General features: G+C 39.9%; 1 protein-coding gene across 8 annotated transcripts in view; it reads left to right on the forward strand.

Annotated features, from left to right (window-relative positions):
• The window catches only part of PITPNM2 (phosphatidylinositol transfer protein membrane associated 2), a 1,044,200-nt gene that overhangs the window by 910,403 nt on the left and 120,798 nt on the right, over positions 1-12,999 (forward strand). For all 8 annotated transcript variants that reach the window (XM_086942927.1, XM_086942931.1, XM_086942930.1 and 5 more), the window contains one exon: positions 10,002-10,177. In XM_086942927.1, coding sequence (XP_086799053.1) covers positions 10,002-10,177 — 176 coding nt within the window. The remainder of the gene's footprint in view (positions 1-10,001; positions 10,178-12,999) is intronic.

The following is a 12,999-nucleotide window of genomic DNA, read 5'->3' on the forward strand; positions in this document are numbered from 1 at the left end:
TGTTTTGGGGCATAAATCCTCAAGAACAGGTCCAGTGAGCATGGCTTTGGGTTGACAGTGCTCTCCTTGTGTTTTTGCTCTGGTGTGCGATTATGTACGGGCCCTTATTCTTGGCTTTACATGGCCGTGCTCGGACCATGCTCTTCATGCATTGACTCAGCTGGCGCAATGTTCGTTATTCATTGAGACTGTGCCTTGATGAGGTTCTTCATTCATTGAGACTGTGCCTAGATGAGGTTCTTCATTCATTGAGACTGTGCCGAGATGAGGTTCTTCATTCATTGAGACTTTGCCTAGATGAGGTTTTTCATTCATTGAGACTGTGCCGAGATGAGGTTCTTCATTCATTAATTCATTGAGACTGAGCCTACATGAGGTTCTTCATTTATGTCCAGATGGAGCTGTGTTTGGGAAAGGTGCTTCTTGTATCAACTGAACGGAGTTGCATTGGGAGGATATTCTTCCGGCTCTTAACCAGTGCGACATTGTTTGGGTAATGTTTTACATCCATTGACTCAATGGAACCGTATTTGAGCTGATGTTTTTCACACAGTGACTGCCATGGTGACATGTTAATGGGCAGTTGTTCGTCAATTTACCAGTTGACAATGTGTGTGGTTAGTATTCGTCCCTCATTGACCCATTGGAGATTTTTTTATGAGATTCCTCATGTGTTCCGCGGAATGCCCTGCCTTTGGGTGTGTTTCTTCATCCACTGAACCAGGGAACAGTGCTTTCATGTTCTTCAACCATGGGCCCAAATGAGACTATGTCTGGACCTTGTTCCTCACTCATAGGTCCACTGGAGCTGTGTTTTCATGACGCTCTTCATGCAGTGGCCAAATAGTCTTTTGCTTAAAGTTGTCTATGTGTTAACCAATCAGACTTTAGGTTGGATGCATTTCTCAATTAGTTACCTAATGGATTTGTATTTGGGTGATTTTCTTTATTTATTTAACCACTGGGGTTGTGTTTAGAGGAGGACCTTCATGCATCTATGAATTTGGCCGCATCTATGTGTCTTCAGTTATTGTGATTGGGTGTCTCTTGGTTCTGAAGAACGCCTTTGTCCAATGATAAGATGCAAGATGTGTATACCTAATGATTTTGTAATTTTGCACCTTGATTATATGGGATTGTATTGTGATGAATGGCCTTTATATGCTGATGACTATTTTGTGTGTGGCTAAATGTTTTCATTCATTAATTTAACAATGGTGAACAGGTAAAGTATATGTGAATGGGTCTGTTTTTGCATAAGGAGCCCAATGTATTGATCCAATGCAGACTTTTTATATGAAGGCCGTAATACTGCGATAACATTTGAATTGTTTTGAAATAAAACACTTATATGTGTTTGGATCGCATTCCCATACACTTCTAAGACCGAAACTACACTGATAAAAAAAATAGTATTTTTAATCACACAATGGAAAATTATATGATTTGTAAAATGCAGAAACTGAAGATCAGGAAAATGTAGCAGTGGTATGTCTTTTCGAAAGAACTGGACTATTGCATCATTTGTTATAAAAAATAACTATCCATCATCTTGGAGGTGTTTGAGAGTCAATTTGGCGAAACAACAGAACGTTTATTTCACCTCTGCATGCATTGCTGAAATAGGGTTACCACATGACTTTGTGTCACCTTCTTTCTAGTCTAAGACTTTTCTTTATCATATCTGTGCATTCTAGGAATTGCAGTTTAGTTGAACCCAGTTTAGTTGTAGCATTATGACGTAGAACCACATTGTAGCCCTGCAACAGTCACAGTGACAGTTGGATCAGTCACTGGCTGTCTAACTTGTGAACACTGATACTTCTGAATATCACCAACTATTCTCATTACTACTGAATAAAAGGGCCGGGACACCATGTGCTTGACATTTTCAATAATAGTGCTGTACGAATTTGTGAGAACAATGCAAAACTGTATTTCAGTTTGCAATCATCACATTTTGTATCCTAAATCTATGTATAATTTACAAAATTAATCTCGACAGTGTTGAATAGAGCAAATTGTGATCTTTGTAATTGTTTTTTGTTAATTTTTCTCTATTACACCTGTTCTCCTATTGGTCATCTAACAAAAGAAAAAGAAATGGGACTGCGCAAATCAAGTATGTTCTGAGAGCAGCAGCACAAAAAGACACAATGGGGCAGGCATGTTAGTGTGGTAGTGTGCAACTCTTTAAGACGCACGCTAGAAGACTGTGCTGCTATGCAGCAGCACTTATATTAAGCACACTAAAATGCTGGCTACAAAATGTCTTCTTGTAGCTATAAAATGTATGATTGGAAAAATGGTATCTGGCTAGGAGGTACTTTGTGAAGTTTGGGAACAGTATATTTTGCTTCCTGAGATTTGATTGGTGACCTTTATGTTTGATGGGGGAGGGGGAATCTAATCAAAGATTATTATGACATACGCCAAAAAAGAATCATCAAGAATCATGTGTTCTGACAATTAAATCTCAGTTAAAAAAGAAAGTAATTTGCTCCCCTGGCCCCTGCCATTTTGAAATCTACATTTTATTAGGCAGAAAAATGATGAAAATATTTCACGTTAGAAGAGAAATGAATGGGCTGTCAATCTGTCTTGTAGTGGTATCAATGTTTGGTCCCCTGATGCAGATCATTATCTCCATTTATTATTTTAACAGGAGCAGGGAAGTTGATTCGCGGAGGGTTTTATGAGCAGAGTCTGGAAAAAGAGAGAAGTTTGTGAAACTAATATTGCTGCTGCTTGCACTTTGCATTATTAGACATTCATAAGTCTTAATTGTAAGAATCATTAGTAGTTGTTAACTGCAACTACTTATGTGCATGATCATGACCCTCCAGTACCTACTACGCTTGTACCACTCAACTTCCTACAATTTCTAATGGTACAGAACAAATAAAAAAAAACGCACATTTTATAAATTGGTGGTTCAAAACAAAACAACAAATGCATGGTAAAAGTAGCACCAGAGATATGAGATGTAATGATTTTTGCAATCACTGTTGGTGAAAAATGCATTCCGTCGTGCCGCAGAAGCCACTTACATGCAAGGAAGGCACCCATTCGGTAATGTTCGGCAGTTTCAATGTGGCTTTGGTGTAAACAGAATACGAACCGCCAGAACCGCCATGTGCCGAGAAGAGGGGGCATGTCAGGTGACACTCAGACAACATTAAAAAATTTTAAGCGTAGTTACTAAACGTCCCCACATGGATCCGACCGCTCTGATATGGCATTTTCTGGCAGAACAAGGGTAACCAAATAACTGTAAGTGGAACTGCTCCTCTTCACTGTAAGCTCCATCTCACGAGCATGGATTAAGTAAGGTGAAATGCATTATGAACTTTGTGCCCAATGTGGTGGTATACATCTACTAAAGACTACTAAGATCATAACACATTGTGTTTGATTTTACGTGATTGGTGAAATGTCCATGCTGACAGAGCTTTGTTTGAATTGTAGTGGGTAGCATTCAAACGAATGGGAGTGGAACCACCCCTACAAGAACAAATGATTCGAGTGAATGCATGCTAAGGACATATTGTTGTCGAAACACGTCTGCCATTTCAACTGAATAAAATTTATTATTGGGAACCCGTTGAGTGCTTCTATTAGACTGATAATATATATACATATATACATTTTGACCAAGACCCCGTGAGAGGTCGAAATATATATATTTTTTTCTCAAACTTAAAGTTGAAAAATAAGGCACTCCACCAGTTGTTTCGTCATTTATTTTCTCATAAAATTTTATTTTGCTGCCACATAGAGAGGAAAAGGGGCAATGCATTTCAGTTGTACTAGACTTCGAATGGACCATATGTGTACATGAATACCTCTGTTTTTCCGGTTAAAAATTCAGTCTCATAGTTCATCAACTTATTATCATCAACATCATGGTGAATTATATCTCACAGGATCGGACTATTTAAATATTTGCTAGCAGTGCTATTATCCAGATCATCCATTTCTTATCAGAGTTGCACAACGTTTAATAAAGGCGAGTCGATACAGCCTATTCATCTTGCAATATTTTCATTTTCTTTGCACAGTTTGTTTGAAGTGACATCCAGATCATTTATAGATGTACGTGTAATTTGGCGTCAAAATTATGCCCTCAATGGGCTTTCATTCCTAGAAACATATTCAGCTCTTCTTAATTTTTACTCATAGTTTTATGGCCCTTAATTCCTGAAGAATCCACAATTTCACCTTATTTGTGATACTTCCCACAAATATTTTCATGATGTACACCTAGTACTTACATTACAAATCCCTTCTCACAATTCTTTCTTTCCTCAATGCTGATTTGTTTGCTTTGGTGGCTTAATGTAAGGGAATTTTGCGATATGAATTTTGCGATATGTTCTAACTCACTGTCTCACATCGGTATACGCATGTTTTCACTGATTGTGCATAAACACTATCTTGGTGGTATTAAAAATCTGTGATTTTCAAGCATTACTGTGCTCACCGCTTGTTGATGTGTGCATGGACAAATTCTTCAATAGGAGGGTGTTTCCACTACAGCACATAATGCGACACTGTTATTGGTTGGACAATTCCCGGTGTTTCCACCAGTTGCATGTATGTGATAGGCGACAACAAAGTCAATGGGCATATATCTTTTCTTTTCCTTCCCTAGAAGTGGTGTTAGCACCACAATTCACTTTTCGTTTGTTGCTATGACAGCACAGGCTCTTTGTAGGCAGCATTACATTTTTCTTTTTCTCCCAGCTTCTCAGTCACAAGTTCTCCTACCTTGTGTTGCCAACAAATGACAGCAGACAACGTTGATGGGGAGAAGCTTTTTGTGCATCACCCACACGGCTAAGCTGCAAAACGTGTAATAGGTCAAAGGATGAATAAACATACCGATTCTTTCCTCCCAGTTGATCAAGTAACTACATTTTAATTCTGAACACCATTCCATAAGTAGTTCAGTCCATCAGTGCATGTCTTGGCATATTAACCTAAGCTCTTTGAATGATATACAAGTTGTTTAGCTTGATACACCTTCACTGTCGGTGGTCGTTTAAACATGGAGTTGACTGTCTCATTTGAAATAAGCCTAAAATGATGTGAGTACAGAAGGTGTACCCCCATCTAGGAAGCCTTCCTGCTGATACTATAGAGGTAAAAGCTGGCCCTTGATCTCACTGGAAAGTACACACTTCCCCATTGTTACTAGTACAAGACATTTGCAACTGTGCAAGCCATGACTTGGCTCTAAGGCTGCATTATATAAAACAACAACAGGAATCTGATGCTATCAATATGTATTCATATTTATTTATGGACTTAAGATAACTAATGTGATCAAGATCAATGGTTTGGAAATCTTGCATTACTTTCATGAGAGAGGTTTGTGGTGGCCTTCCTATGGTGAAGAATTTTATTCTTTGGCAGATTTTGCACTGTAGTACGCCCTGCCTTGTCGATTTGGAAATTAATGTCCACCAGTGGCTCTTGCAATAATACGCATCATTATTGAGACTCGTTGATGCACTGCACCAATCCTTTCACGTGCAGCTTTAAACGTAACCTAGCAAATTCATTATCGACATCTGTATTACTCCTAGTTTTGTGAATTTATGGAGACCATCTTGTCCCAGGAAGTTTGTGTGATAATTGTATTGTAGTGTAAATCTGCTGAATTGACTTTTTAGTGGATTCCCTCACTCCGGCGGGCCAGTGTGGGCTGAACATTCATCAATCAATGCTGTCTTTTTATGATGGGTCATATTCCGAGTGAACATCACTCCTGCACTGGCTTGCAGCCCATTGCACCCAGTACACATGTACTGTTCTAGAACTCGGTATGCTTACTTTAGTAGGTGCTTCCAGTGACAGTATGGATGTCCAGTAATTGATATCTTCCGTTGTCTGGTGGGTGTTTTTTTAAATCTAGGGTGTTTAGGGCTTTCTGTATCATAATGAACGCTGATCGCTGTAGAATCTAGATGTGGGGTATTTAGTTTGTGAAGTCTGCCCTTCACTGTACATTATATATAAATCCTGCCTGACTGGGACCAATTCTTCTTGTTAGATTGAATGCATTGTTTCGTGTCTGTAAATGTGCATTTGAAATCATATTTTTTTGTAAAGCCCTGTGGATGTGTGGTCTTCTCTAAAGTCTTTCCCTGTAAATTTAAGCGTAATCAGACGATATAATGCAGGGGTAATCAGCTGGTATAATGCTTTCACTCGCGCCGCATACGTTGGGAGATATTTTCATCTAAAACGTAGAAATCCTGTTAATGCTTGCAAAGTTTTGGGAGTATTTGTGGCGTTCCAGCATCCCATATTTCTTCAGGAACGATGCTGCAAGGCCTTTTTCTTCTCTCGGCAGTTCATATCCAAGGACGATTACATTTAAATAGCATATTTTGGTTTCTGTGGAGACACCTGTCTACGCAAATATAATTACTATTCTGTCTACATGTTGGAGGTGATCATCTAAGTAATCTTCAGTAATGCCATCTGCCTAAGATACCACATTCAAATCCTCCTTCAACAGTTCATTGATTTAGGCTGAGACATCCTCAGCACCATTGTAATACCCTTGAGGCAATAGCGTAAATCAATTTTGTGTCTCTAGTGAGGTTAGATCGTGAGACTAAGGGGATATACCCATTTTCAATAGAAAGGTTGTTTTTTCTGCATTTTAGTTAAATCATTTATCCAGTACGTGTGCATTTTGTTCAGCATGTGTTTTACAATGATGGTTCAAATTGCTCCAGTCCAGTACTGATCTCAGGGACATTTCTGGTTACAAAACCTGAGTAAACTGAGGTGAGCATAGAGTAATTATCCACTGATACTGCAATTCATCCAAAATGCTTTTCAGATTCCTCTCTGCTTCCAAATCCCAGTTCTGTATCTGGCAGGGTATTGACATGGTCAATCGTTTTTTGTCTAAACCAGTTTGACTTTTAAAGAGCACTGGACCCACTGTAATGCTCACTCTGTGGCATACCGGTCCCTCAATAGTTTGGGCACTAGCTTCCATTATAACTTTCTCTTAAGTCGGAGCATTAATTTATAACTTGCAGAGCCCAGTCTTCCTCAGCTAATTTAATATGATAAGAGTCTGTCAGTTGAGTACAGAAAACCATGAAGATTGTCCTCTTGATGTCTCCCTCAATTTGAATCTTTGTTCTGTAGATTTATTATGGTTTATTTAAATGTCCTTCTGGTGTTTCTATTTGAACACAAAGTCATTAGTTGCCTCTGTGATCATGAGTGGTCTGAGCTTCAGGTCGGCTATTGTGATTTCAGCTGCACTTTGTAGAACAGCCCCTGCCCACTCCTTGCACCTGAGCCGGACCCACTTTCTGTAAGGCATCTCTCTTCTGGTCTCAGCTGCTTTCTGTTTTTTAGAAGTGCTGTCTTTCTCCTGGACCAGATCCCCATGCGTCTCCTCTCCCCTGCTGATAGGTCTGTCCTTTGTCAGATCCTGGAGAAAATAGTGGGCTCTCTTAGAGGCTTTTATCTCCATTGTCCTGTGATGAATGAGAATACTGTTAATCAGAGGATTGATATCACTCTGAAGCCCTAATTTATTTTCTACCTCTCCAGTTATACCCTTTCTAGTCTTCATCTTTATGAAGATATTAGCATTTCTACTTCCTGAATCCACACTCTGTTTTAGCATCTTGCCCCCGGGATAGATTTGCATCCTGATTCCTTGCCATCAGGGTTGTTCCATTCTCAGGCTTTGATTTTTATTGGGGCTCCTATGCCTTTGAACCCTGGCTGTCTCTTCCCACGGAGACATACATTTGAGAGATATTCTTCAGTAAATCTACTTCTTTTTTAGCATGTAGAGTCTCGCAGCCTATCTTTGGTATATGGTCAACAGAGCCTCATCACTTTTGGTTTGCTATGCGTAGTAATGTACAGGGTTGCAAATATACACCCACAACTAGCATTACTGTAGGTTTGGCACTAGTCTGATAGGAAGGCACATTCATTATACAATGTTTATCCTATGGGGTTTAGTGTGGATAAACCGCCTCCGAGTGATTGTTTTTTCTGGCTAGCCAAAACCATATATACAGATGTGCAGAGCATAATATGCTATTTCTCACCAGAGATGAGGGAGGGGAAGGCATCATGACATTACTTTCTGTGAATTTGTAGTACAGAGGCCAAATTCCATGTCTTTGTAGAGTAGAGACACATCTTCTAGGTCTTTCGCACCTAGATCATACCCTCCGTCATCACTTTTTTTATACTATTGTCTGATCAATGATCAGATGCTAAATCTGTATTTACATGAAATACCTGTGTTTATAGCTAATGCCCATGAAAGAACATCATAGCATAAACTATACTTGCTAATGGACAAAGTAATATTTTTATTATTACTATTGTTGAGGCAGTGGACGGAATCATTGCCCTCGAGGGTTTGCTTGTCATGAGGCATGTCCCATCCCCACAATGAACAATTGTAACACATACCACATAACACTCTGCACATCTAGAGATACACACACATACCATATGCTATGAGGGCCCACATACATTTGGCTGGCCTAAAACACGTCACTGGGAGCAATTATAATAATGAATCTGCATTCATATTTATTACTGAAGTGTAGTGGTCCCAATGGTACAGCCTGCGTAACTGGAGACATTAGATACACAGATATATATATATATATATATATATATATATATATATATATATATATATATGTGTGTGTACACCTTATAAAAAAAAGACATAATTACTGAACTACAAGTTCTTAAAAGTAATACAGTTTAAGTAGTAATATTGTAAAAGGGTAAACACATATAGTGAGATTTGGAATGTGTAAATTCTATTATCTTATGTGAGCTGCCATTCCTGTTTGTACTGTTCCATCTCGACTGCTGCTCAACGTTTACATTTCAAGTGTTGACTTAAAATCAGAACATTTTAAATGTTAACATTCACTTTTACCTATTAGAAATTGATATGAAAAACATAACAGTTTACTTACGCACAGGGCTTATACCTTCATCAGATGTTTGCATGCCTTACAGTCTGCACCTAATTCCTGTGACCTCACTGAGAACCAAAACCAATCTATATTTAATGGTGCCGGTGTGTTATGCTTACTGTAGTATGTTTTAAAATGTCTCCATGGGGTTGTGCATGGGCTGCATAGTGAAAACATTTAAAGTCCCAACCATCAGCTCATTGAATTATTTTAATGATACAAAGGGGTGCTCCTTTTCTGTATGCCGCCTCAAGCCATGATACAAAACATCCCATAATAGTTGGTAAACAGCACTCTATAGCAAACCATGAATAATGTTTAATAATTAACCTATTGAAAGCAACGGACTGTTATCACCAATCTCTGGTCTCTAATCACACACTTCTCATATACAAACTGATTATTTATTCCTTTATTTATTTAGAAATGTGTCAGGCAGAACCAGACACAATCTACTTTGGTGGTCCCAATTCAGATTTTAGGCTGGACCATGACATACATCCCTTTACATACTCCACAGGCTGCATCTAGCCAGACTCTGGTAATGTTAATTGATGTCTAACATAACCTCATGGACCAGTGGTTGCCGGTTGTCAAAATCAAGCTTAGTTAATCTATAAGAAATACTTGTTTTGGAGCAACTGAAGGGTATATGGCTCTGTACCAGGTTGAGGCCGCCATTTTTGTGGTTGACACCGTGGGGTCGGTGGGCAACAGAATTTTGTGTTTTGATGCCAACTCCCAAATGTCACTTGCCGTAGCCTTCGGTGTTTGAATTCGTTCAATTAATTCAAATCCACATGAATTCCTCATATCGGAGAAAGTGAAGTCATGTTCTCCATCCTGGCCAAAAGTCCTCCAGCCTCCATAAACCACGTTTGACTCTGGATTTCTTATTAAAAATATAGAAAGGACCATGATGAAACCTTTTGTAACCAGAAATCTTTCCTTATCAACCCAGTGAACCAAATTCTAACTCTTTAATTGTTTGTTTTGTTTTAGTTTACATTCTAGTGTGCTGAGAAACGATCCAGGATCGAGGCGGTCCAGCAGTTCGACCATGCTGGATGGAGGAAGTGTGGGGAAGTTTGAATTTGAGATCTCGGATTTCTTCCTGTGTGGATCACCTCTGGGTCTAGTTCTTGCTCTAAGAAAAACAGTGATTCCGGCTTTGGATAGTAAGTCATCTGCAAACAGACTTATTCAGAATGTGATCATACGAGAGAATTTGCAATGGCAGCAACTTCTAATATTTAATTCCTTTTTTGCCATCATAGGGTGTTGCTGTAAGGCAGCTTTGACTTCTTAGTGGTATATATTAAATTATCTGTAGGCAAGGCTGTGAGGTAGACCATGGGCCGTAATATGCATCTTCATTGTTTGCACCTGGCGCACCTTTTAATAGGTGCGCCGAATGCCAACAATGACAATGCAACCCATTATAGTGAATGTGCTCCTCCCAGGGCAGGCGCGCACTCGCACTACGCTGGGGGCAGTGCCATCATATGAAAACGCGGAGCAGATGCTTGCAGCCGCTCCGTGGTTTGACAGGTGAGGCTGCAATCCGCCTGCACTTTTAAAGGGGATTAGAGATGTCTGGGATGTCTGGGGGGGAGGGGTCTATGGGACCGCCTTGCCCCGTCCAGAGGGCTGCTCTCAGGGGACACACTCACAGTGCGTCACCTATAAGTGGCACAATATGAGTGCGCCCACTGAGAGCTTCTTTGCCTCTGCGCCCTAGTCAGTTATATGGTGCAGGCGCAGAGGCAAAGGAATTCCCTCATTTGCATAGGGCACTCCCCAATGCAAATAAGGAATGCCCCTTGATGGTAGCGCTGGCGCTTTATGTGTGCCAGCGCTATTGGTATTACTGAAGGGGACTCAGAAGCATTTGCGCCACTTTCTGTAATACCAAACTGCCCTGGGGGCAAACGCCTTTTGCACCTCCGGGGCACTTATTGTAATACGGCCCCATATATACTATGTATGTCCACCACTGGTCTGCCATAGCTTAAGCAGTACCAGGTTTGGTAAACATTGAGTTTGAAATAGTTCCTTTTAGTAATCATTTTGTCAGACTGTGTGTGGATAGTCTGCACGTCTGCCATACCTCAAATCCTCCTGGGCCAGCAAACCTGGAATGGACAAAACATTGTGACTGACTCTCTTATCCTCCTGCTTCATTGTTTAACAGAACTCTTCTTATTTTGTTTATTTCTGGATCAGCTACTTGATCAGCTGGTGACTCACCATTCCTTGCCGTTAGTCTCTTACACAAAGCTTCTTCTTAGAATCTCTGTCCCTCGTCATGCCCTCCTATGTCCTTCTCCTTCCCGTAGGTCTCAGATATGCAGCCAATGAGAAATATATCTGCATTCCAACTCTTACAGAATAAAAGTGATCTCAAAACAAAGGTTTTAAGCTGAATGACTAAATCACAGTTGAGCTCAGGATCAGTAGCGTATTGAGATATTACCAACTTGGAGTACTGCCCCAATAGGATCTGAAAGACACATACCACAATATGCGAATGGAAATACAGATGGACCTGTCATGGCTCGTTTGCTTACCTGCTGTGGCTGATTCAGATTACTTATTTCTACTGTAAATTGCTCAGAGCAGCAGTGTACAAAGTGTATCTTGAGGTTATCTCCTGTAAGCCATTGTATAATCTCTAATGTGGCTCATAAGGAATTATTCTCAAACTGTGCTGCTCCATTGCGATGTAGTCATGATATATTTGTATGGTTGGTCCTGTTCGGTAGTATCAAAGACAAGCCAAAACCTATAATAGGACGAGGGTTGAGGGGGAGGGAGGAAGCACAGGGCTTGGATCTCAGCGAACGTCCCCCACTGCGTTCTGGTCAAAGCAGTTCATTATAATTTCAGTAATTCAGAAGTAATTAAGTGTTCACCACCACTTGGTGCTAGTGCTGGTATTTCTGGGCATCCTTTGATACATGTTTCTGTGTGATTGTCCTTCTTCACTAAAGCATACAAAAAAGTGATTGATGGAATGCTTGAATTAATATCAGCTATAGGTAATCACTCGGGCTGCATCTGAGTCCATTATTCTTTTGCACACCATTCCACCTCAGTTAGGACCCAATCATACCCAAAGCATACCGAAAGCCGCGCATCATGTCCTCCATGACACATATTTCTCTACATAGGATGTAATAACCCAGAAACTTTCCCACATCAGCTGGTAACTTGATCCATCAATGGTCATTCAAGCGGATGAATCACAGAGGCTGATCACTGCGAACTCAAGGCCCAAGACCGGAATGTCTCAAGCCCCTCCTTGAGATCAGAACCCATAAGCATTCTCTTTAGGAAATGTCTTGTTTTTTAAATGAATTGTTTGGTTTCTTTTTGGCCATGATCAATGAGCAAAGTGTATTGTTCTGTGTGTTCTCTCTCTCTATCCCCCTTTGTTAAGGTTGAAAATATTTTTATTGTGGTGGATCAATTTTTATATTAGTCATTGTTGTTTTTATGTATTCCCAATAGACCAACATTGGAACTGTTTATAAAATCACGTCTGTTTTTATTAAATATATTTGTGTATATGATTTATGAAATTGTGGCACTATATTATTCTGTTGGTAGGGCCATATGTATGTATATGTGATATGTGAGCAAGTAGCGAGAAGTGAAGTGTGCCGTGGGTGTGATATGTGAGTATTTGTGGTTGAGGGAAAACCGGTAGCCAAAGGGAATATTTCCAGATTTGATAATCAAAGAATACTAACTATTGGGCATGTTCTTCCCATGCAACGCTCTTCCATGAGACTGGATAGTCTTCTTATCCCATCCAGTACAATGTACTGCAGGACAAAGCACAAGTCATAGAGTAGGTATCCATTTCTGCTGCTGTTTTCCTCATGCTGCACCAGTTAAAGGTTTACCGACGTCCTCACCACTTATATAATCATAATCTCAACACTATAATCTCGACATGAATTACTCTGATAGAGATTTCTAACCGCAGATTCCT

Source organism: Lissotriton vulgaris, chromosome 11 (assembly GCF_964263255.1).
Source record: "Lissotriton vulgaris chromosome 11, aLisVul1.2, whole genome shotgun sequence".
NCBI classification, from domain to species: Eukaryota; Metazoa; Chordata; class Amphibia; order Caudata; family Salamandridae; genus Lissotriton; species Lissotriton vulgaris.